The sequence below is a fragment of the Acanthochromis polyacanthus genome, chromosome 9 (genome assembly GCF_021347895.1).
Source record: "Acanthochromis polyacanthus isolate Apoly-LR-REF ecotype Palm Island chromosome 9, KAUST_Apoly_ChrSc, whole genome shotgun sequence".
Taxonomy (NCBI): Eukaryota; Metazoa; Chordata; class Actinopteri; family Pomacentridae; genus Acanthochromis; species Acanthochromis polyacanthus.
In genome coordinates, this window is record NC_067121.1 from 13,726,402 (window position 1) to 13,753,628 (window position 27,227).

Sequence of the window (27,227 nt, forward strand, 5' to 3'; positions counted from 1 at the left end):
GACTGGACATTGTGCATTGTGCACCAGAAGGAATCCAGGACCACTGCACCAATGTAGGGTCTGACAATGGGTCAAAGGATTTCATCCTGATACCTAATGACAGTCAGAATGCCGTTGTCCAGCCTGTAGAGGTCTGTGCGTTCCTCCATGGATATGCCTCCCCACACCATCACTGACCCACCACCAAACCAGTCATGCTGAACAATGTTACAGGCAGCATAACGTTCTCCACAGCTTCTCCAGACCCTTTCATGCCTGTCACATGCGCTCAGGGTGAACCTGCTCTCATCTGTGAAAAGCACAGGGCACCAGTGGTGGCAAATTCCTGTGAGGCCAGCCGAGCTCCACGGTGCCAGTCAGTGAGCACAGCGGGCACTGGAGGACGCTGGGCCCTCAGACCACTCTCATTACATCTCTTTCTGATTGTTTGATCAGAGACATTCACACCAGTGATCTGCTGGAGGTCATTTTGTAGAGATATTGCAGTGCTCATCCTGTTCCTCCTTGCACAAAGGAGCAGATACCTGTCCTGCTGATTGGTTGAGGACCTCCAACAGCCCTGTCAAGCTCTCCCAGACTAACTGCCTGTCTCCTGGAATCTCCTCCATGCGCTTGAGAATATGCTGGGAGACACAGCAAACCTTCTGGCAATGGCACGCATTGGTGTGCCATCCTGGAGGAGTTGGACTGTCTGTGGAACCTTTGTAGGGTCCAGGTATCGCCTCATGCTACCAGAAGTGACACTGACCCTAGCTAAATGCAAAACTAGTGAAAAACAGTCAGAAAACATTAGGAAGGAAAAAAATGTCAGTGGCCTTCACCTGTAAACTCATTCCTGTTTTGGGGGTTGTCTCATTGTTATCCCTCTAGTGCATCTGTTGTTAATTTCATGAACACCAAAGCAGCTGAAACTGACTGAAAACCACCTCTGTTACTTACTTGGCCAGATCAGTATCCCACATGTTTGACTGACTTGAGGCAATACTTAGATTAAAAAGTGTTCCTTTAATTTTTTTGAGCAGTGTATATAGCCTTCAGACTGGAAGCCAGAGTGAGAGAATTTGACAATCAGACAGTAACAAAAACCAACAACAGGAGAATTACACCGTTACTCTGACTAATTATAAATGAATCACAGAGGGAAGCGGTTGAACTACTGGGCTAAATGTTTGTGTGTGACGTCAAAGAGTCACAAATGAGCAGTTTGGCTATAAAAAGAGAATGCGGGGAAAGGACCAGCTGCAGTAGCATCAGCAGCACCTCTCACCCACGCACAGGCCTCACATCAACTGCAGCTCAACATTCATTCTGATGTAGTTCCTAAGGAACAGTGGATCATTGCAGTCTGCAGATTACACTATCATTATTATAGATGCTGTTTGTAGGGGATATGATGCATTTCTGAGGTGTAACAATACAATCAGTGATCTATCTGTCCATACATGTTTGAAGAAATAAGTCCTTGTGCATGTGTCATTCACAATGAATAAGTGAGTAAGCAACTGCTGTCAATTTTACAGACAGACAGAAAGACATTGCCTTGGTAACACTGTTTTGATGGCTTCAGGCAGCAGCATGACAAATTACAAGTACTGTAACGGTGCATCCAGTAGTTGCCCTGTTGAGCCGCTGAAAATAATAAATTGCAGATTGAACATAAATATTTAATGGGGACAGCTTCAGTATGTCCTCTTTACACTACTGATGTAACAGTTTTGACATGCTCCTTGTGGTTGATGTTGCCCAATTTAGACACTATTACTTAAAATGAAAATGTAGGTTTTCCTCAGTTGGAACTTGTGCACTCTTAGTGCTACTTACTAAAATTAATACCCACTGTTTCAATCTGCAATTAAAACTGTAAAATCACTCCACTGCCACAAGCCTAATGCTGTGTTGGGTTTGAACTAAATTTATTGAGGTATTGATGGTAATGCGGCCTAAATTGATCTTGAAATACAGCAAGGTCCATAAATAATTGAACATGGATACAATTTTCAGCATTTTAGCTCTGCACACCACCGCAGTGGATTTGAAGTTAAACAATCAATATGTGCTTAAAGTGCAGAATTTCAGCTTTAATTTGATGGTATTTACATCCCAATCAGGTGGACGGTGTAGGAATTACAACACGTTTTATACACCGATCAAGCAAAACATTATGACCACCTGAATATATATTGTGTTGGTCCTCTTTATGCTGCTAAAACTCCTCTGACCCAGTGAGCCATGGACACAGGAACTCTGGGAATGTCCTGTGGCACCGGGATGGTGGCAGTGAATTCTGCAGGTCCTGTGGGTTGCAGGTTGGGACCTACCTAGACCAGGCTTATCCTGGCTCATCCCACAGATGTCTGTGAATGTTCTCAGTCATCCAGGTCATGTTAAGGTGAAGGGTTTAGTAGTTCAGGCAACTGGACTTATTCTTGTGATCTTGAATATGTTTCGCCTCTCATCCAAGAGGCTTCTTCAGTTCTAAAACTAGTTTTGAGAGTCTCAGGCATTTAACTACTAGAGGTGTAAGTGGGGCGAAGGCTGATAGTATCTACTATCAGCAACAACACCTGTGAAACTTTGAAGCGCGACTCCACTGCCCGCTCCAAGAAGAAAGTCACATGCTGTCTCCAACAACTGGAGAAGGAGAAAGCCATTGACAGACTCACATACTAACGCCTTTATCCCAGGGAAAGCACTCCATGTATTTACGGACTACCAAAAATCCACAAAGACGGCATCCCACTCAGACCCATCGTCAGCAGCATCAACTCCACCACCTAAAATATAGCCAAGCACCTTGCCACCATTCGGGCCCCACTGGTGGGCAGTACCCTCCACCACATAAGCAACTCCACGGACTTCACCAGCAAAATTAAGGAGCTTAAAATGGGACCTGATGAAACCATGGTCTCTTTTGATGTCACCTCCCTTTTCACCTGTATACCAACAACAGAAGCAGTGGAAACGGTCAGAAGGAGACTACAGCAGGACCAGTTTTTGTCAGACAGAACAAGCTTCACACCGGACCAAATATGCAAGTTACTGGACCGCTGCCTCGCCACCACGTACTTTCAATATCAGGGAAGTTTCTTCAGACAGAAACATGGATGTGCCATGGGTTCTCTGGTATTTCCTATTGTAGCCAATTTGTACATGGAGGAGGTTGAAAGAAAGGCCCTTGAGTCCTTCATGGGAAACCCCTCCCAGTCATTGGTTCGGTACGTGGACGATACCTCGATTAAGATCAGAACCCATTAAGTGGAAGCCTTCACGGATCATGCCAAATCTGTGGACCACCACATCAAGTTCACCCAGGAAGACACCTGCAACAGCAGGCTGCCGTTCCTGAATTGTGCCATCATCATTGAGGAAGATAGAAGCCTCACTGTTGCAGTCTACCGGAAACCCACCCACACAGATCAATATCTTCACCCACTTGAACACAAGTTAGGAATCATCAGAACGCTGCAAAACAGAGCGAGAAACATCCCCTCAAGGATAGAAGGAAAGGAGAAAGAACACCAACACATAAGGACCTCCTTAAAAACCTGCGGCTATCCTAACTGGGACTTCTTAAAGTCCACCAGGAGAAGGAAAGATAGAGAGCCAACAACCACTAGGGAAGACACAGACAACAAAAGAAAGAACATTGTTGTCTCTTATGTTGGAGGCCTTTCCAAAAAACCGAGGAGGATTTTTTTCCCCCAAACATGACATCCCGGTTCATTTGAGACCTGAAAACACACTCAGACAAAGACTGGTTCACCCAAAGGACAACACACCAAGACACAGACTCAACAATGTAGTTTACGCAGTCCAGTGCAGTGAGGACTGCCCAGATCTTTACATTGGTGAGACCAAGCAGCCTCTACACAGACGCATGGCCCAACACAGAAGAGTCAGCACCTCAGAACAAGATTCAGCTGTCCATTTACATTTACAGGAGAAAGGCCACTCCTTCCAGGACTCAAATGTACATATTCTAGACATAGAGGACAGATGGTTTGAGAGAGGAGCGAAAGAGGCCATTTATGTTCATCTAGAGTGACCCACGCTGAACAGAGGGGGAGGCCTCAGACACCACCTCTCAGCTACATACAAGGCAGCCCTGACAACTCTCCCCAGAATATTTAACCACCCTTCACACCTTTCCTCATATGAGCCTAACGACTCACATGATGATGAGTCACAGGTAGGACGCTACTCAGTGGGCCATGAAATCAAAGACTCTCATGAGGCCCCCCTCTATTGGCATATTAATACCTCATTGAGATTCATCACCTATTGTTGAAAAGTTTCTTTAGTCTTTTATCACCTTGCTGATAGTAGATACCATCAGCCTTAGCCCCACCTACACCTCAAGTGGTTAAATACCTGGGACTCTCCAAACTAGTTTTAGAACTGAAGAATCCCACAGATGTTCAATAAGATTTGGATTTGGGGAGTGTGGAACCTGGGGAACACCTTAGCTCTGTCGTGTTCCCTGGACCACTCCTGAGCAGTTTTTGTAGTGTGCTAGGATGCATTGTCCTGCTGCAAGTGGCAGTTGGCATCAAGGACTGCTGTTGCCTTTGGAGGTGGAGGGTTGCTTTGGCCTGCAATTCTTAGCTGGGTGGGACATGTCAAACATCCACATGAATGTCAGGACTCAAGGTTTCCCAGCAAAACATTGCATTATAACAAAATGATTGATGTTATTCACTTCACCTCTCAGTGATCATGATGTTGTGGGTGATTGTTGTATGTGCCTTCCACCTTTTTAAGGGACCAAAAGTAATTAGACAGTTTGCTACTCAGCTGTTCCATGGCCAGGTGTGTGTTATTCCCTCATTATTTCATGTACAAGGAGCAGATAAAAGGTCGAGAGTTCATTTCATGTATGATATTTGCATCTGGAATCTCACGATGTGCTGTCCTCTTTGTACACACAATGCATAAACAGTCAGTTAAACACTTTTATTTCACTACAGCTCCAAAGACAGTATCCAGGTTTGTCCACAGGTTTATTAGATAGGAAAGGAAGAGACTGAAAATAAATGCAGAAAACACAATTACAATCAGGTCGTTATACACTAGCCAAAGGGTTAACTAAATCTGGATCATAAATATAAGCAATTTGTCTTTAATGTGTCAAATCTGCAATGTAAATGCTAACAGCAGTGACGACAAAGCACTTGTCTCTCTTAGAGGTAGAATTCTGCCTGAATCTAGTTATCATGAACACATGATCAACTGAGAAAAGTATCAAGAACGAGCATCAGCAGGTGCTGTAACAAACATAAATCTCAACTGTGACAGAACACTCAATATGAAATCCATAGAGCTGTCACTATCAGTGCAGCAAGTCATCATTAAGCCAAAAAAATCAATACTAGTTCAATAATCAAACCCATCAGAGAGATATAAAAACATTAGGTGTGGCCAAATCAACTGTTTCGCACATTCTTAAAAAGAAAGAATGCACGGATGAGCTCAGCGACGCAGAAGAATCTTTTATCTGGTGAAGAAAACCCCTTCACAACAGCTGGTTGGATCAAGAAGACTCTCCAGGAGGTAGGTGCATCTATGTGAAAGTCAACAATTAGGAGAAGACTTCACCAGAGTGAATACAGAGGGTTCACCACAAAGTGTAAATCATTGGCGAACCTTAAAAACATCATGAAGAACCTATGAAGTTCTGGAACAACATTCTATGGATAGATGAGACAAAGATCATCTTGTACCAGAGTGATGGGAAGAGAAGAGTCTGGAGAAGGGACGGAACTGCTCAAGATCCAAAGCATACCACCTCATCAGTGATGCATGGTGGTAGTGGTATGATGTCGTCGGCATGTACGGTTGCCAGTGGAACTGGTTCTCTTCTATTTGTTGATGATGGGGCTGCTGACAAAAGCAGCAGAATGAATTCTGAATGTTTCAGTCAATATTATTGGCTCATATTCAGCCAAATGCTTCAGAACTCATTGTCCAATGCTTCACGGTTCAGATGGACAATGAACCGAAGCATACAGTGAAAGCAACCAAAGAGTATTTTACGGCAAAGAAGTGGAATGTTTTGCAATGGCCAGGTCAGTCTCCTGACCTGAATCCAATTGATCTGCATTTCACTTGCTGAAGACAAACAAAAGGGAAAATGCCCCAAGAACAAGCAGGAAGTGAAGACAGCAGCAGTAGAGGCCTGGCAGAGCATCACCAGGGACCGAACCCAGCATCTGGTGATGTCTATTGGTTCCAGACTTCAGGATGTCATTGACTGCAAAGGATTTGCAACCAAATATTAAAAGTGACAATTTGACTTATGATGATGTTAGTTTGTCCGAGGACTGCACAGTGATGGGTTTTTTCTGGGTATACCGGCTTCTTCCTACAGTCCAAAAACAAACTGAGTTTAACTGATGATTCCAAATTGTCCGTATTTGCTTGTTTGTCTCCATATTTAGCCGTGAGATAGACTAGTGACCTGTCCAGTGTGTCCCCTGCCTTGCCATAAGTCAGCTGGGATAGACTCTAGCCCCTCGAGACCCTAATGAGGATTAAGTGGTGTATAGATAATGGATGGATGGATATATTGTCCAAATATTTCCGGTCCCTTAAAAAGTGGAGGGCACATTTAAAATGTGTTGTTATTCCTCCATTGTGAACCTGATTTGGATGTAAATACCCTCAAATTAAAGCTCAAAATCTGCACTTTAAGCAAATCTTGATTGCTTCATTTAAAATCCATCGTGATGGTGTACAGAGCCAGAATGCTGAAAATTGTGTCAATGTACAAATATTTATGGACCTAACACATGGCATTTATGATCTGTTTATTCAGCTAGGGTCAGATTAGATGCAGTTTGTTCCTCTCATCCATTAGGATACATTGAGTTCACAGAGGTAATAACTGATTTGACTGAAAAATAATTACTCAACCTTTTCTTTTATAAATAAAAAAAATGATTAAAAATGGTTTCTTCTCTTATTTGGCAAGAGACAGAATAGGTTGTCATTGAAATGGTTTCAGCAGTTTTCATGGATTCACAAAATAGCAGAATAGAAGTGAATGAAATCTCGCTGACTATACCTAAAGAAAGCCCTGGTCGGTTTATCAAAATTTGAGAACGTACAACTAACAGTGATGAATGTTCATTCTCATGGTGGCAATTCTGATACAGACACACGCACATTCATACTCAAGCTTATGCCACAATAATAACACAGAAATAAATACAGAACATAAGCAGGTGCTGGGGAGACCATCTAACTTAATCTTAGTTTAACTGCATTCCTTGATGACTGTACCCTATATACTTCTAAATACCTAATTTCACATAAGCTGCAAAATACAAATCCTGGCAGTCAGAAGTATTGAGACGGTATTATAGTGGTGCTGATTGGTCGGAATGTGTGTGTATTTTTGTTTATATGTTTATGACAATATTATTTCAGGACAAAAGCTGTGTTAATGTCTCCATTAAAAATGTGTATTGATGCAATATTGATTCAAACACAGAGTCACAGTCAGACTCATCTGGTCAGTTTCACTGTTCAGTTCTTCTACAACATGGGCTGATTGCTTTGAGATGATTTCTCCAAATTTACTGGGAACAAAATACAGTATATTAGATTTTACATCGATGGAAAGTTGCATGTTATGTAATATCAATAAACCAGTTTCAGACCAACAACTGCAAATGAAGTTTAATGATTTTGATGATGGTAAATGATATTTACAAGTGATTGACCACAATCTTGAAGACTTGTAATAGGACAGCAATGCTGTTGATGATTTCACTGTTGTCCCTTGTAGGTCAAATGTTGAGGTCAAAAATGTAGATAATACAGGAAGATAATATACAAAAATTAAACCCTATGTAGTTGAAGGTCTCCCCAACATTCAGCTCAACAGTGTACTTATACACTTAAAGAACAGCAAATTTCAATTTCACAACATGCAATCAAGACAAAAATAGTGGGAAAAAAGCAAGGTAACCATAGAGAGGCAAAAAGAGAACCACTACTAAATTAAAAATGAGGTCTACAAACGGGAAAGGATGTCATTCTTCATGAGTTCATGTCATTACCTAGCATTCAGAGAGTAAGGCTGCTACTGGCTCTGCACTTACTTCTCTCTTTAACTCAAAAGGAGGGAAGAGGAGGAAGAGAAGGAAGAGGAAGGCTCCCCAAACCAAGAGGAAGTAAAGGAGGTGGAGGTGGGTTGGTGGGTGGCAAGAGGTCGGGTGGATAAGAAGCGTGGAGGTGAGCTGGGTGAGTGGAGGAAACGCAGGAGGGGTGGGATTGGTGGAGAAAAGGGGGAAGGTAGCAGTGGGGTTCTTGGTAGATCAGACTAATAGACTGGTGATAGGGAGCAATGTTCCCTCTAAGGCTGTGGACGCACTACAATACTTTCATGTTACCTGATTTGGAGCACAGTTAATGATAAGATGCTTGGACATTTTGCCCACCACTGTTGTTTTTAGTCCTGTTAGAACCTCAAACCCAGATTATGACTGCTGGTGAGACACTTTGACTATCTGGTCTTCACCAATCTTTGGTGCTTGGTATGGATGGCTAGTATGTCAGTATATAAAGTAAAATGTAGATTGTTCATAATAGTTTTCTGTACAGTTTCTATCATTGCTGCTATCTCTTTAGTATGTCTGATTAAATAAGAGTTTCACAGCAAAAGTAAGTTTAAAAAAAGCAGACGTACAAGTTGAGGCCCATATTTTTTGCTAAGTAATGGGTAGATTTATTTTTATTTTTAAAATTTATTTATTTTACAAATGATGAGAAACATTCTCCATCTAAAATGCTCCACTCTACTTGAAAACATCATTCTTTTTTGGAAACCATCAAATGTTTAATTCATTTTAAACCAAATGATACATAATTCTATCTAATAATAAAAATAATAATAAAGAAAATAATTGTTCATCACAGCACTAATACTTGTTACTTGTTGTATGTAAGTTGATGAATGTGGTTAAATTTAATAATGCTTTAGGTTTTCATATTGCCAGTTCTAGTGTGCCCCCAGCCATAGCCAGTGGTATCCAGTCATATTTTTCATCCATGTAAATCTGCAATTGTCATTCCAACCAAACACGCCAACAACTACTTTGAAAGCTGGAAATTGACACAGAACAGCCCACTCAACTGGGATGTGAATCCAGAGATCCTTGACAGGATTGTCACATTAAGGTTTGCATTTATTAAAAAGTCTCATTTAAAACATGTGTTTTAAGAAAAGGAAAAAATACATTAAAAAAAAAGAGAGCCCTTGCCATAATTTGAAAATGTAGATAGCCACATTGCTGTTATGCAAGAGATACCTCTGACAAATTCTGCTGAACACAAAGCCAGAAAAGGTGTGCCATGTGCGTACCAACGTGTTTCTCTCTAAATGAAACTATCTACTTTAAAGACCCTGGGTCTCATTTTAATCTCTTGTGTCAGTCTAACTCCTTCAGTGCACCCCGTTATGTGGGATGGTTGCACCAGCAACTAGTCTAAACAGCGTGGTATTGCCTATGTAACTTACCAAAACGTAGTGTTTTACACCTGCATGAAACTGTTCATTAGCTACAGTGGGCAGAGGACTGATAGATCAACATGCTCCTCACTACCAGATTACCTCCATAATGGAGCTTCTGGCAACTGCTTATAGACCACACAGTTGTGGTCATTACTCATCTACAAGTACAGCCCATTCCTCAGATTATGTTCATTAGGTGTCCTCTACAGGGAGCAGCATCCTTAAACTATCATAGATAGTCCTTAAAAAATCTAGATTGGCAAATATACTATATTGCCAAAAGTATTCGCTCACCTGCCTTGACTTGCATATGAACGTAAGTGACATCCCATTCCTAATCTATAGGGTTCAATATGACGTAAGTCCACCCTTTGTAGCTATATTGCTATAACAGCTTCAACTCTTCTTGGAAGGCTGTCCACAAGGTTTAGGAGTGTGTTTATGGGAATTTTTGACCATTCTTCCAGAAGCGCATTTGTGAGGTCACAGACTGATGTTGGACAAGAAGGCCTGGCTCTCAGTCGCCACTCTAATTCATCCCAAAGGTGTTCGATCGGGTTGAGGTCAGGACTCTGTGCAGGCCAGTCAAGTTCATCCACACCAGACTCTGTCATCCATGTCTTTATGGACCTTGCTTTGTGCACTCGTGCACAGTCATGTTGGAAGAGGAAGGGGTAAGCTCCAAACTGTTCCCACAAAGTTGGGAGCATGAAATTGTCAGATGGAGAAGCGCGATTTGTCACTCCAGAGAACGCGTCTGCACTGCTCTAGAGTCCAGTGGCGGCGTGCTTTACACCACTGCATCCCATGCTTTGCATTGCACTTGGTGATGTATGACTTGGATGCAGCTGCTCGGCCATGGAAACCTATTACATGAAGCTCTCTGTGCACTGTTTTTGAGCTATTCTGAAGGCCACATGAAGTTTGAAGGTCTGTAGAGATTGACTCTGCCGAAAGTTGGTGACCTCTTGGCACTATGCACCTCAGCATCCGCTGACCCCGCTCCGTCGGTTTACGTGGCCTACCACTTCGTGGCTGAGTTGCTGTCGTTCCCACACACTTCCACTTCCTTATAATACAGCTGACAGTTGACTGTGAAATATTTCGGAGTGAGGAAATGTCACGACTGGATTTGTTGCACAGGTGCCATCCTATCACAGTTCCACGCTGGAATTCACTGAGCTCCCGAGAGAGACCCATTCTTTCACAAATGTTTGTAAAAGCAGTCTGCATGCGTATGTGCTTGATTTAATACACCTGTGGCCATGGAAGTGATTGGAACACCTAATTTTGATTATTTGAATGGGTGAGTGAATACTTTTGGCAATATAGTGTACCTTTCTTATTTGAATATATTTCCAGTTTACAAATATTCTAAGTTGGTTTAGTCTTTGACCTGTTGCTTGCTCACACATTGGATTATGAATAGACTGTGCAGGATCTGTATAATCAAGTTCACAGTTTATGATAATTTATTTCACCATTTGTAATTGGATTAGATTGTCTGTCTAAATCTTTCAACATACAGTATGAGTCACTAGAGTTCCTGTATTTCCACGACCTAAAACCTAGCATCTTAGTATATGAAATTATATATTTTTTAAAAATCTTAATCATGTTAACATGATCACAACATGATTTATCCAGCAACACCAGTAAGTTGTTGTCATTTGAATTTTTCCCCTCACAGGACTCTGACAGGGGAGGACAATCATTTTCATTCTTCTCTAGGAATTTTCACAGGAGATCAAGCACGCAGAAATTATTTTGGGATTGGGATAATCTTCCTGCTTAACTGCCCACTAACTTACAAACTGAATATACAACCTGTTCACATCCTGGAAGTAGTGGTTAAATTCACCAACACTAACCATGTGTCCATTCTAGTAATGGATGGCACTTGTGGTTTCCCCTTCTCTAAAAACGGTTCTTCAATAAAGTCAGAGCGTGTAGTGTTTGGCAGGAGTGAAGTCTCACAGAACTGGACACCACTGACTTAGAGGAAACATTGTGAGAAAAGCAAGTTGTGGAGAGAAGAGAGTCAACAGAGGGGAGAAGGGTGAATTGACGGATTTTGAATGGGAGTAGGGGAGAAATTATTTACCTGTAAGAAATGGCAAGAGCGCTCCTGCTGCTGACTGCCCTTAGATTTGACTAGAGCTCTATCTAGGTTTAGGTTACCGGATCCTGCGCTGGTTCGTAGCTGGTTGTGGCTGCTGTTGTTGGTGTAGACCTCTCGGGCCCTGCTCACCGTTAGGCTTGATGACCACGCCCCTTTCTTCACAAGGGGCCCGTCCACAAGACTGAGTGGCAGCAAGGGGCCACTTCCTCCACCGACACCGCCACCGCTGTTATTGCTGCTACCACTAACTGGCACACATGATGGCGATGCTGCATACTTCACATCGTTGTTGCTCCGGGAAGCTTTGAGTGCAGAATGGTGGTGTGTGTGGCCATGGTGTGCATGGGTGTATGTGTGCTCGTTGAGTGTACCATAAGGGTCCATCATGAAGTACTGCTGGGACTGTGAGGAGGAGAGACTAGGGAGGGGAGTCTGGGGGAACTTGTCAGGGTTGTTGCCAGGGTACCGGCCCATTGTCATGGCGATAGGGGAGGGGGAAATGGAGGGGGAGGGTGAGGGCGGAGGTTGGTGGTGGTGGGGATGGTAGAGACACAGCTCCCGTTCCAGGTTGTCATCTGAACTCCAATATCCAGAGCCTGGAGCAGATGCTGAGCCGTGGAGCTGGTGGTGATGGTGGTGGTGGCTTCGATGCTTGGGCTCTGCTGATCGACAGCGTTCGCGGCTCTTGCTGCGCTTCCTGTGGCGCACTCCTACTGGTGGAGTTTCACCTTCTGGGCTGGCCCTTGAACCACCACCACCACCTCCTCCGCCACCACCACCACCACCATTAACACTCCCATTATTGGCCCCCTTAGATGACTGTGTATGGTGTGGCCCCTCCAATGAATGTGACTTAGTGAAGAGTTTTTGAACTGAGTGGACCAAGTGGCGAATTCTCCCCGGACTGTCGTTGTTGTTGTTGTTTGCACCCATCCCCCCACTGTGAGCCAGCACTCCTCGTTTGTACTGCAGTGTATGGTAGCCATCTCTGGAAAATGATGACTGACGCTCAAACGGGTCTGCAAAGTTTGCTGGCACCCGAGTGGGTGTTTTACCCCCATAGCCTCCTCCACCTCCTCCTCCTCCTCCTCCTCCTACTCCTACATATGGCACCATGGCCATACACTCATCCTTTACCTCAGGATGGTGAGATGAAGAGGTGGAGTGACACCTCCTTGGGAAGGTTCCATATGGGACGATACTGTTGCTGTCAGAGGGGTACGAGGTACGCTGAGCATTGTAGTAGGGCAGCTCAGCTGGATGTGGCATGGGAATGGGTACAGGCATGTCCATCTGACTGATCAAATATGGCTTGCGGTCAACATGATGACCCAGTGGATCATATGATGGTTCATAGGAGACCACATGATGGTGACTCCGACTACTAGAGAGGCCTTTCATGATAGGGGGAAGGATGGGTGAATGGAAAAAGGAATGATATGGATGAAAGACGCTATGCGGGCCCGTGATCACAGAAGGGCTGTAGAAGACCCTGAGAGGAGAACTGCAGACTCTGGAAGACAGGGAGACAGGAGCAATAAAACATCAGTTAATGCAAAGCAAGTCCCAACATAAATCAAGTTTCACAATGAGAATGCAGTGCATATGTACAGTTTTCGGACCCTTTCAAGTTTTCCATGTTTTGTTATGTTTCAGACTCATCCTAAAATTGATTAAATTCATTTGTATATCATCAATTTACATGCAACGCTCCACAATATTGAAGTATGAGTCAATGTATTAAACATACAACAATAAAATATACATTCAGACGCTTCACTTATTACTTGATAAAAGCAACAACATGATGACAGCAACAACAGTCTCAAGTCTTCTTGGGAGGCATCCTACAAGCCTGGTGCAACTTTGTTTTGGAAGTCTGTCAAAGTGTTCTTGGTGGAGTGCTTCAGTTTATTGTATTGTTGAAATGTAAATCTTTACACTAGCCTGAGCAATCAAAAAAATCACTTACTTTTTATTTGTCTGCACTTGTGTTTCCTTCTGCTCAGACTACACTCCACAAACATGAATGGAAATTGTGGCTAAATAATTCTCATCTTTGTTTCATCAAAAAAGAGGACTTTGCTTCTCAAGATCGAGGAGTCATGCAGGTGCTTTTTGGAAATACCCAGTTGGCTGTCATGTGCCTTTAAGTGAAGATTGGCTTCTGGTCACTCTACCATAAAGATTTCTAAAATGAGTACCAAACAACTAGTTGAATTTCTTTAAAGTTCTCCCATCTCCAAAAGGAACTGTGGGGTGTAGTCTACACAGGTATACGCCGTATACCCACTAGAAAATTTTCCAAATTTCCGTATACCCACTTAAAAATGCACAAAGATACGTATACCCAGGGGTGTAAACACACAGGTATACGCCGTATACTCACGAGAAAAGGTCCCGAATTTCCATATAACCACTTAAAAATGCGCAAACATATGTATTAGTATGTTTTTTGACATAACGTTTGCTTTCCCGTTCATAAATTCATCTTCTCTGTGTCAGGAAACGGTGAAGCTGTATGGGACGGGGGTAGGTGTATGGCTGAGAACAGGGCTCAAAGGCAGACCACGGTCCGGATTAGGACCCAGACGCCGTCTATACGGGTGTAAATTTGACAGGTCACTTCTATTTTACCGGTGCGGCTTTCCAGTGTTTGTCATTGGTCTATCGGCTCAGAAATGCACAGACCAATTATGTACGAGTTCAGGCATCCCACGTGATGCTACTCAGCCAATGAAGTTTCTGCATTGCATCGCAGCTCTGCCTTCAAAAACCAGTTCTGAGATGAGGGACAGAGAGGACAGTAGTGATGGAAGTTCGGCTCTTTTCAGAGAGCTTTTGGCACGGCTTCCAAAGAAAAGCCGGCTCCTAATTTATTATTGTTTGTAGCCTCATATTTGAGCCTAACCTGGCAAAAATGAATGATTTGTCTTTTGACAAACTCTTTTTCATTCAGTGTTTTTATGAGAAGCCTTATAATTGACTCATTTTGTGCATTTGTTCTGTTACAAAAACAGGCATTCTTACTTTTGTTTAATATTTCAAACTTTTTTGCACAAAAAAAACAAATAAACAAAACTCTGCACATGAACCCACAGAACCAGAACAGAAACAGAACCAGACTCAGTATTCAAACAGCATAAATGTCCTCAGAGCAGGCTGACATTCAGAAAAATCAGAAGCCTGAGCTTGGATGGGCTGATACCATTTCTTCTTTCAGTGAATATCTGCCGTGTTTTTGAGAAGATTTTCTCAGATGGAAAAAGTTGTCTCTCCTCCATCACCTTCACCAGGTGGGGCAAACTGAGGCCTTGGCCTACCTCCAGCTCAGTGGGTCGTCTGCTGGTTGGATGAGGGGTTCCTCTAGATATGATCCTCCATTACCACATCAGCTGTAGGATTTCTCCTGAATCATCTCCTGTAGCTCTTCCATCAAAGAGGCTCCACACACCAGAAGTTTGAGGTTCCTCCTCCACTTTGTCCTCTAATGGTGGAGGTGTCAGGCTGCTGCTGCTGCTGCTGCTCTTATTCTCTGAAGTGTCTCATAAACAGCTCTGTAGTCACTGAAGGCAAGCTTCTTTAATCTAGGATCCAGTAACATGTTTTCTGTGAGGACAGTGTTAAGTTCCATACTCCATTAAATAAGTGGGGAGTCGGCTCTTCAGATTCACTACAAAGCATCGGCTCTTAGTCATATCTTTTGCACCTTATACATCAGTAGAGGACAGACTGTGGTCACATGCTGACCATGTTTGGCTCAGCATACAGCTTTAAGGCAGCTTTCTCAAATATGCACATAATCAAAACTAAATATCATTCCAGACTCACCAATGAGCTCCTCTAAATATGTTTGAGAATGGCTCTGACACCATTCAGACCATGATTCAAAACACTGGCAGGACAATCAGCAGCTCAGTTCTCCCATTAAGCCGCAGAGATATAAGGGGAGTGATATCAGACAGAAAAAATGTGAAAGGGTTCAAATGTTTACATTTGTGAGATTTAGGTATTGTTAAAGATGTTAATAAGTTGGTTCAGGTTGTTCAGCCACATTTTCTTTAAGTTCTACACTTTATTTTAAGATATACAGTTATATAAAAAGTTATTTATTAATAAATGTCGAAATGTTTTGAAACCGTACTGAATTTATTTGATGGTCAGTTTTTGATGACAGACAGACTCTACTAAAACTACCATGTTACATCAACATATATCACACTAACTCAAGTTAGACATTTTGATTTTCTGGACCTTTGCTTTAATACATTTTCTTTGACTGGACCTCTCTGAATTTTAGTTGAATACCCCTGGCTTAGAAGAAGAGGGACATGAGTCAACAACTTCTAATGATCCAATACCAGTCGGTGGAGAAAAAATAACCAGAAGAAAGCAAAGCCAAATGAAACTATTTCAGTGTTTTAATAAGCCTGTTGCTTGTCCTGTGAATACTGACGCTTTAGGAAACACTACAGCTGGAGCTAAGGTTGAAGCTTAGGAAACCTGATGGCAGGAAGAGGAGCTGCTGATGCTATAACATCTATAAGTATCTAATTGGTAGTTTGAAATAAAGGAGCTGCTGCTGCAGCGTGTGTGTGTGTGTGTGTGTGTGTGTGTGTGTGTGTGTGTGTGTGTGTGTGTGTGTGTGTGTGTGTGTGTGTGTGCGTGTTAATCTATACCGGTGGGGACGTCAACCTGACTATTTGCTATATCGGTGGGGACCTAAACTGAGGTCCCCACGGGTGGCAACGGCGTTTTCTTGGCCATGTTGTTACTGTAAAAAGTAAAAGTGCAAAAACGTTTCTTTAGGGTTAGGCATTGTTTTGGTGATGGTTAGGGTAAGGGTTAGAGGTTAGATATGAATGGGAGTCAATGGTAAGTCCCCACGAGGATAGGAGCCCAAACTTGTGTGTGTGTGTGTGTGTGTGTGTGTGTGTGTGTGTGTGTGTGTGTGTGAGTGCACACGCACATATATGAGAACCTGACCTGGCTTTTGTTTATGAGGCTGGAGTATACCCACTAGAAAAAACTAGACTACACCACTGTGTGGATGTCATTTATAGTGACCACTGGGTTCTTGGTTGCCTACCTTACCAAGGCCCTCCATTCCTGACCACTCAATATGGTTGGCAGGGAACCATGGTGTTGGGCACTTTCAAAAATGCAGACATTTTCTTGTAACCCTCCACACCTGTGCATCTTGACCCAATCCTATCATGTAGTCAAACAAAAAATTTGTACACTCTGACATACACTATTTTTCTTCCTAATTATGTCTATCAATTCAATAAGTCTCAGATTTTTTTTTAAATTAACAAGACACACGAAAACATATTTTGTTTCACCATTTTAAATTTTGTGTAGACTGAAAAAACATAAAAGGGTCTAAAAATGTTCCGTATGCACTGTAAACATCCCAATTAAATATATCGATACAAAACCTTCTTTGTATATTTAAACTATATCAGTGCTTTTAGGGTATGATGTTACGACCTTTCTTTCTTTTTTTGACTTTTGACCTTTAAACATGGTACCCAACAGGCCTTTTTAATCTCTTCAGAGATTGATGATGCTTTCTGTTGATACATAAAAAAGCTTCACATAACGTCACGACTCACTATACATATGCAACGTCTCTGGAAATTGCAACAAAAGCAGATGTTTTCCAAATAACTTTGTTTTCCTTTTATCAATAAGGAAACCAGACCACCCACAGCAAAAAAGACAAACACATAGGACAACACACAAAGTCTACAGAGAGGCTTGGAATTCAAATCAAAATGGTAATGTGGACTCATTCGGCAGACCACTGAAGCTGATGTGCACAGAAGTCTACATATTAATAGTATACGTGTTAGTTTCATCATGTTGAAAATTACCAACATATAAAAAATATTTTTCCTTTACCAAATATTTACATACATGTGGCTGAAATGAACACTGAACAGAGAAACTGATTTTGAGGGGGAAAAAAGTGATGTACACTAAGTTGAAAGGGTGATGATGTACAGCAGAATCTCTCTCTGTCTCTCTCACTATATATATATATATATATATATATATATATATATATATATATACACATATACATATACCGGGCTTTGCAAAAGTTCTGTTACATGGTTTCATAATCTTTAGAGACGTTTACATGTCGGAGTGAAAAATTTGTCAGTTTGTCAATTTGTATTAAGGACACCTGCCTATAAGGTAGAACTTTCAGTTTATTTAATGGAATTTTTCACTCTGACATGTAAATGTCTCTAAAGATCATGAAACCGAGTGTAACAGAACTTTTGCAAAGCCCGGTATATATATATATATATATAGATATAGATATAGATATAAATATATATGCACATGCACTGTATATATACTGTATATATAAATTTATTTTTTTATTTATAGCTAGCTGTCAGTCACATGTTTCTATACTTATGCTCCATGAAAAATTGGTTGGGTTCAAACAAAAGGGGCTATCTTGTAAGTTGTGTGTGTGTGTATATATATATATATATATATAATAGCTGGAAATAAAAGCTGAAATCTTGATCTCTTGTCTCATATTCATTGTTTGATGTCAAACATGCAAACACTGATTAGTCAAACATTAAATAGTGCTCAATGTCTGCGTTTGGTTTCAGATTTGGATTTTGCCTTTGTAGACAGCATCTATAGTTGGAGGTGTAACCGATATAAACCTTCTAAGTTGTGTATCAGATCCAGATGTAAATGCCAGGAAATAAAAGCTGAATTGTTGATCTCTTGTCTCATATTCATTGTTTGATGTCAAACCCAAATGTTTTCAGTCTACAGCAAAAATAAAGGCATTGACCTCACTGTTCCAATATTTTTGGAGGGGAATGTATATATTGAGCTATGGTGCACATCTACATGGTCTAAGCTGAATACAGGAAAGATGACCTGCCTGCAAGTCCATCTGAGTCAAAGGAAGATGGAACAGAATTGCATGCGGGGCGGCATAGCTCAGTGGCCGTCTTGCAACCGGAGGGTTGCCGGTTCAATCCTCGGCCCATCGTGCTCATGTCGAGGTGTCCCTGATCAAGACACCTAACCCCTAATTGCTCCTGATGGGTCGTGGTTAGCGCCTTGCATGGCAGCTTCCGCCATCAGTGTGTGAATGGGTAAATGTGACGTATCTTGTAAAGCACTTTTGGTACCTTGCAGGTATAGTAAAGCGCTATATAAATACAGACCATTTACCATGCCTGCATTTGTCTGTTGTTTGAGCTGTTTGGAAGATGAAGCACATGTAGGGCAAATGTGTAATGTAACTATACCTTTAAAATCAATTGTAGTGCCCCCCTCACATACTCTGAGGGGCTCAGAATTTTAACCAAAACCTAGCAGTTGCTTGAGGCTACACCAACCATTAAAGTCACCCATTTTTTCATTATTTTAAAAGTGGGTGACTGATTTGGCGACTGGAATCAGCCACTGAAGCAGTTCCATCCAGACACATTTTGTTTCTGTCCAGTAAACTGAAACAGGTGGTGATTAGGGTTAAAGGTGTTAAAAAAAAAAAAAAAGTGTTTGCTTGTTTTGTTTTTGTTTGTTTTTCAGTTCAAGACCATAGGCTGTATGTTCAAGACATGTCTTCTGCATTTCTACTCAGCATACTGGGCACACAAATCCTGCCAGCCTACCATTAATAGTAAGTAAGAAGTCCCCTCTCTTATGTAATAGTGAGTTCACATCTTGTACAACTCTGGGAAAAAGGCTCCAGGAATAAGACTGCCAATGTGGCAGTTTTATTAAAGATGAACAGCCAAGCAGGGTGACAATGTTGGTGTGTATGCTGCATGTATGGCTGTGTGTGTATTTGCTGTCTTGCATTTGGGGGAGAATTGTAGGACAGATAAGTGTGTGTTTGTATGTGCCTGCTTCCTCTGTCGTACTTGGTCTGTGGCACAACTACACTGCCTGGCCAAAACAAAAGTCGCCATTTGACTGGATTTAATTAAGCAAATACATAAGAGCTTTCCATTGGATTACTACTGCAGTGATGAATATGTTTCAGCTGGCAACAACTTATTTAACCCAAGCTGATGCAGTGAGGAGCTTCTCATTTCACAACCATGGACAAATTATTGGCCCACATCAAGCAAAGAAAACAGCTAAGGAGATTTCTGAAACTAGTAAAATCAGGTTAAGAATCGTCCAACATATTATTAAAACCTGAAAGGATAGTGGTGAACCATCATCTTTGAGGAATGTGGTCATGTGGTCTGATGAGTCCAGATTTACCCTTTCCAAAGTGATGGGCGCATCAGAGTAAGAAGAGAGGCGGATGAAGTGATGCACTCATCATGGCTAGTGCCTACAAGCCTGTGAGGTTAGGGTTATGATCTGGAGTTGGTTAGGTTCAGCAATGTTATGTTCCCAAAGAATGAGGTCAGCTGACTACCCGATTATACTGAATGACCAGGTCTTTCCATCAATGGAGTTTTTCGTCCCTGATGGCACAGGCATATCCTGAGATGACAATGCCAAGATTCATGGAGCTCACATTGTGAATGAGTGGTTCAGGGAGCATGAGACGTAATTTTCACACCCGGACTGGCTTCCACAGAGTCCTGACACCAAGCCCACTGAGAATCTTTAGGATGTGGTAGAAAAGACTTTGTGCAGTGGGCTGACTCTCTCATCATCAATATAAAATCTTGGTGAATAATGAATGCATCTCTGGACAGAAACAAATGCTTTGACATTGCAGAAGCTTATCAAAATGATGCCACAGTGAATGAGTGCTAGACACGTGGACAAAATTGTTGGTACCCCTCAGTTAAAGAAGGAAAAACCCACAATTCTCACTGAAATCACTTGAAACTCACAAAAGTAACAATAAATAAAAATTTATTGAAAATTAAATAATCAAAAACAGCCATTACTTTTGAATTGTTGATTAACATAATTATTTAAAAAAACAAACTAATGAAACAGGCCTGGGCAAAAATGATGGTACCTCTATAAAAGATTGAAAACTATTTGACCAGAGGGACATGATTAACTCAGGTGTGTCATTTAATTGACATCACAGGTGTTTCCAAACTCATAATCAGTCAGTCTGCCTATTTAAAGGGAGACAAGTAGTCACCCTGCTGTTTGGTGAAAAGGTGTGTACCACACTGAACATGGACAACAGAAAGCGAAGGAGAGAATTGTCCCAGGACATCCGAAAAAAAATTATAGACAAACATCTTAAAGGTAAAGGCTATAAGACCATCTCTAAACAGCTCGAAGTTCCTGTGACAACAGTGGCTCATATTATTCAGAAGTTCAAGACCCATGGGACAGCAGCCAACCTCCCTGGACGTGGCCGCAAGAGGAAAATTGATGACAAATTGAAGAGACGGATCGTTGGAATTGTATCCAAAGAGCCCAGAGCAACCTCCAAAGAAATTAAAGGTGAACTCCAAGGCCAAGGTACATCAGTGTCAGATCGCACCATTCGTCGTTGTTTGAGCCAAAGTGGACTTCATGGGAGACGACCAAGGAGGACACCACTGCTGAAAAAAACTCATAAAAAAGCGAGACTGGAATTTGCAAAAATGCATGTTGACAAGCCACAAAGCTTCTGGGAGAATGTCCTTTGGACAGATGAGACCAAACTGGAGCTTTTTGGTAAGGCGCATCAACTCTATGTTCATAGACTCAAAAACCAAGCATACAAAGAAAAGAACACTGTCCCTACGGTGAAACATGGAGGAGGCTCAGTAATGTTTTGGGGCTGCTTTGCTGCATCTGGCACAGGGTGTCTTGAAAGTGTGCAAGGTACGATGAAATCTGAAGACTATCAAGGCATTCTGGAGAGAAATGTGCTGCCAAGTGTCAGAAAGCTTGGTCTCAGTCGCAGGTCATGGGTCTTCCAACAGGACAACGATCCAAAACACACAGCCAAAAACACCCAAGAATGGCTGAGAGAAAAGCGTTGGACTATTCTAAAGTGGCCTTCTATGAGCCCAGATCTGAATCCCATTGAACATATGTGGAAGGAGCTGAAACATGCCATTTGGAGAAGACACCCATCAAACCTGAGACAACTGGAGCTGTTTGCTCATGAGGAGTGGGCCAAAATACCTGTTGACAGCTGCAGAACGCTCATTGACAAATACAGAAATCGTTTAATTGCAGTGATTGCCTCAAAAGGTTGTGCAACAAAATATTAAGTTATGGGTACCATCATTTTTGTCCAGCCCTATTTCATTAGTTTGTTTTTTTAAATAATTATGTTAATCAACAATTCAAAAGTGATGGTTGATTTTGATTATTTAATTTTCAATACATTTTTATTTATTGTTACTTTTGTGAGTTTCAAGTGATTTCAGTGAGAATTGTGGGTTTTTCCTTCTTTAACTGAGGGGTACCAACAATTTTGTCCACGTGTGTATACTCAAAGCTAAAAGTTGTCCAGCAAAATATTAGAGGGTGCAACTTTTTTTTTTTGCTGGGCAGTGTACTTAACACACCCTTGACAGCCCTACTGGTATACTTCAAGCCAGTGAACCCACACACTGTCTTTACATGTGCACACACCTAAACACATACATATACACAAACATACACGTACACAGACACATCTCAGTATAGGCCCCCTCTCCAATCCATGTACAGTACCTTTCACTTCAATTTCCTATTCTTTTCATAAAAACAGTTTTGTAACCTTAAGTTGAAGTTGACTAATATGAAACTATTTTGTGACAAACAATAGAAGGAATTAAGCAGAAGACTTAAAGCTGCTGTCCGGAGTTTCCGTTTGTTTTCAATTTATGTATCATTGTTTAACAAAGCTTAAATGTGTTAGTCTAGTTCGATACTATAATATAAAGTTAGTATAACGCGATATGAAAATTTATTCCTGAGCTCCGCCTTCCTCTCATAGACCCCCATGTTATTCCAAAAAGCGCCGGTCGCTGCTGACCAATCAAGTTCGAGCTTCCGCTTTGTCATGCTGTCAATCAACGGTTACGTGCACAGCAAGCAAGCCCATGCAGAGGTGGGCGAGCTACGCACTACGCAACCGCGCGCACATTTGTTTTGCTTGTGGAGGAGAGAGCATCAGGGCTCAGCAACTTCCAGAAAAGTTACCAATCCCACGGCTTGTCAGGCCAAGAGACTGCAGGACGTTTTTTGGCTTGGGGTGCTCGCGTCGCTCCCTGACCACGGCCTCCATAGCCCACCTGACGGCTTCGTTTAGATGCCCGACCTCTGGAGGAGGAAGATGTTGGGGCGTCTGGGACATACTCTTCGTCAGAGGAGTCATGCAATTCTGAACTCTAGATAGAAATAAATAAACAATGTAACACATATACACGCGTAAATGCACTAAGTTTGATAAACAACGTCATCGAGAGGGATACACGAGTGTAATCACATATTGAAACTTTACTCGTTCGTCCTAGCAGATTCATGTTATTTTGGTATTAGGACAAGTTAGACTCAAAACAGCATTCTAACGTAATTCCTTTATTATTTACTAAATGTACTAAATGTAGAAGACTGGAAAACAGCAAAACAGGCGAGATGCTGCAGCACTCTGGGCACCACTCTCAGGTACTGCGCGCGTGCACAAATAAAGGGGCGAAATCAGAGGGAGGGTGGGACCAACAGTGTTGTGGGAGATGCTGCGATTCAAACTCCGGACAGCAGCTTTAAAAATCAAATTTTATTTGTGAGTATAATTTTTTTAAATTTTACTTGATAAGCAAGTATGGTGTTAATTAAACAGAACTATTCAACATTATTAACAACAACTACAACATTCACAGTTAAGTTAATGCATACAGGAGTCTATGTGAAATACTTCTAGCAACACACAGTATGTTACTGATTATTTGATTGGAAAGTTGTCCACTGATAAAAGCTGCTAACAATAATTGTCCTCTCAAGAAGGGAAAAAAATCAGTTGCAAGTAAAAAAAAATAACAGCTGTTGGCCAACCAACATATTAACAGTATGTAGACTTTAGTTTAAGAAATGCTAACCGAATAAAATATACACTCTCATGTGGGGACAAGAAGTAGAATAAGCCAAGCATATTGTTTTTTGTATGTCTGTTTTTTTTAGGACATATTGCATGAGGAGTTGTTGCCCCTTTATGCCACAAGAGGGAGTTTGCTCTAAAGTGAGAGCTTCTGTGAGACCGAAACAAAAGGCAGTAGCAACCAAAACCAAAAGCAAGACTCATCCTGTACATTGTACTGTAGTGCAAACTGAAATACACAATGTTCTTAGTTTTAGTGAATTTTGTAAAATACCAAGTAAAGGAACAAAATAACTGAAGCAAAGTCTTCATTCAAATGGTAAACAGTCATGTGGCCACACATCGAAAATCAGTACATGCTTACAATGGCCTAATTGCACTATTATCATAGTTAACCAAGTCTCATCAAGATGTATCTGCCAAAATGGAAAAGTACAGCCAAAAAAAAGATTAATCCCTCCCTGATCACAGAATAGAGGTGGGTACACTCATATGCAATATTAATCAGAAATTACATTATTTGCAATTATGAACAGTTGACTATTTCCTCTTTAAAATATTTCCTAGTTTGTCAAGAACAAATACTTTAGATAGAGCATATTATTAATGCTTGTAGTAAAAACTCAGTGCAACAAAATAAATACACCTGAGATTAAAAGTTGGAAAATTCATAGTCTTGCTTAGCCAACACTTTCTGTAGAATATAATGGTCTGATTGCACTTTCATACAATTTTTCATTAAGGGGGAAAAATGCTCTGTCTTGTTTGTGTTTTCTAATTCAATAATAGTTGTGTGGGTGGACCTAAGTGAAAGATGCAGCTTTGGTGTTCACTCAAAATAGTAATCACCAAATTATTGGAAAAGGATGAACGATTAGAAACCAACAACAACAAAACAAAATCTAAATCTGAAACACAGTTACAGCAGTAATTGAGGTATAGAACAAGACAAGGGCTGTGTCCGAAATGGCATACTAACGTACTACTCATACTAAGTGTGACGTCAAAATAAGTATGTAGTGCGTTCACATTAGATAGTATGAAAAGATTGAGTACGCGAGAAATACCCGGATGTATACTATTTCCGGAAAATTTTTAAGTATGCACGGTGACCACACTAGTCATTCTCAACCGCCCCATAATGCTTTGCGAGCTACCCACTGAAATGGAAGCCTCCGCAGGATCTGTGGCCGGACCGGGGCGATTTTTATTTTATTTTATGTGGTTAAGTAGTCATCCTAATCACCCCACAGATTTGAGAAATAGGCGTTTTCTGACCAACGTTTTTAATTTGTCAGACGCCTCACAACGTGCTACTGAATGCTAGCAGCTAGTTGCAGCAGCTCGCTTTGCATACAGAACAAGTAGCAGCTACCTTCAGTAGCCTGCAGCTACAATTGAAACGATTCGCATAATCTGGCTAATAACTGCATGAGGAGTGCCGGCTTGAAATTGCCACATTAATTATGCAACTGTTTGTTAGCGTAAAATCGACCTGAAGCCGGTATTCAGCCGAGATATTTGATAGCCGTACTTCCGGTTTTTGTCGTCGGAGGTTTGAAATGCATTATGGGAAACGTAGTAGTATACTACAGTGTGAACAGTTGGCATTCTAATCACACTTATAGTACGTAGTATACAGTATATACTCATTGAGTGTGTAGTATGTAGTACGTTAGTATGCCATTTTGGACACAGCCAAGGTGATACAAATCAGAGCCACATTGACTGTCCACCTAAAATTAAACCACCAACAGTGCACTACTTGTACAATTGAGCTCTAAAACACAGGAACAAGTGCATTCAGACAATGGAAATCTGAGCTTCTGCAACAGATTGGAGAGTGCTGGTGCAGAAACTTGGGCAACATTAGTTGTCCTCTGTGCTGAGAAGGATTGAGCCTGACTTCATAAATGAAGCTGCTCATGCAAAACAATAATATAAGAAAAAAATTTGAAATTAATCTCAGTAACCAAATTCATACTGACTATTGTTGCCATGAGCTTGTTTTGAATTTTACAGAAGAGTAAACAGACACTGTTTAACTTAGAAGTAATGGTCTTTCTGTAAAAATAATAACATTTTGAATAAGCTGACATTTAAATGATTTGATGTTGGAATGCAATCATTTCTTTTGTATAGTTAGTCAAGCACCTATAATTTATCTAAGCTTTTCATCACTACTAAACAAACATTGGATAAAGTTATAAATAGCTATAAATAGGTTGGCAATTTAGAGTCAGTACAATGTTAACAACACAATAGCAAATGAAGGATGTCTGGATCTTCAACACTGCACTGCATAACCAGTGTCAAAGCCACTGGTTATCCTAAACCTAAAGGTTTATCTTTTCATTACTCAGATAATTTTAAATCATTTCAGTTTTGTAGCAATGAAAATTGGAATTTTTGTCTTTGAGTCATTAAATGAAAGTTCATTATAAAACAAGACAAATTTCAAGTTTACAGCTTTCCTCAAGACAGTGAACAACATAATAGGCCTGCAGCTACTGATTCTTCCCCCACCATCAACTAAGCTGGATATTTTTATTCAATTTAATTGATTGGTTAAAAAATGTTATGAAATATAAGCCAAAGTGACATCTTCATATTGTGTGTTTTTTCTGTACAAACCAGCCAAACCCCATTAATAAATCGAGATTAATTACTCAGATAAAGTAATTAGGAATTTTTTTTGGAAACTGCAATTTACAATTTACAGTTCTACAATTCGACAATTTCATTTAGCAGACACTTTTATGCAAAGCAACGTACATCAGAAGAAACTATGGAATAGCTTTAAGATGAAAAAATAGATACACTTCTGGGTCAACAAACCAAGTACCAACTAATTTACTTGTTGATTGTTGGTGATATATTTGCATGAGTATGTGCCCCTTGCTCTAAACGCTCTGACATGAAGACATTGTATGAACCACCCAATCAAATACTCTGAGGACAAATGTGACAAATGGAGTGAGGTCACTACTGATGGCAGCACAGAAGAACTTGAGGATACTGATGAACCAAAAATATGACCAGAGGAACCACCAGCATATTGCAAGGTGGAAGTTTACTGGGGCTAAATTGAAACAGATACTGTGGTTGTAAAGCTCACCAGCGACATCCCACAATCAAGTCTACAGTGTTAGTCAAGCCTTGGGTAAGCATCTCGTCCTTGGTCAGTTATCACAGAGACTACAGGAGCTATCATATGGTGCTTTTCGACTAGCACCTACTCAGCTCGACTTGGCTCGACTCTTCTCGGCTTGTGAGGTTTTCCGTTAGGACGTAGTACCTGGTACCAAGAACTATTTTAGTACCTACTCGGCCGGGGTTCCAAGCAAGCTGAGCCCTACAGAGTGCGGGCTACTGGACAGGGAGTGATGACACACGAGAGTGACTCCTTCATGAAAACCAAACCCGCCATTTTTTAAAAAACTGGCAACAGTAACATTGCACATTGCTCTTCCTTGAACTTGGCAAAATAAGAATATGGCAACCAGACCTTTACCGTGGGCAACAGGTATACCATCGCCTCGATGTCCTCCATTGTTGTGATGCATTTGTGTGGCACACAAATGACG

The 27,227-nt window shown here is 41.2% G+C and overlaps 1 protein-coding gene and 1 long non-coding RNA gene across 2 annotated transcripts in view; both read right to left on the minus strand.

Annotated features, from left to right (window-relative positions):
• The window catches only part of LOC110964770 (disks large-associated protein 1-like), a 212,760-nt gene that overhangs the window by 134,498 nt on the left and 51,035 nt on the right, over nt 1–27,227 (minus strand). Inside the window, 1 exon segment of the mRNA XM_051953320.1 lies at nt 11,622–13,152. Within this exon segment, the coding sequence (XP_051809280.1) occupies nt 11,622–13,152 (1,531 nt within the window).
• Nucleotides 4,984–8,096, minus strand: LOC127535435 (uncharacterized). The gene is made up of 2 exons (XR_007944289.1): nt 5,721–8,096; nt 4,984–5,560 (listed from the first exon to the last, which is right to left on the minus strand). It is a non-coding gene; the product is annotated as an uncharacterized LOC127535435 (long non-coding RNA).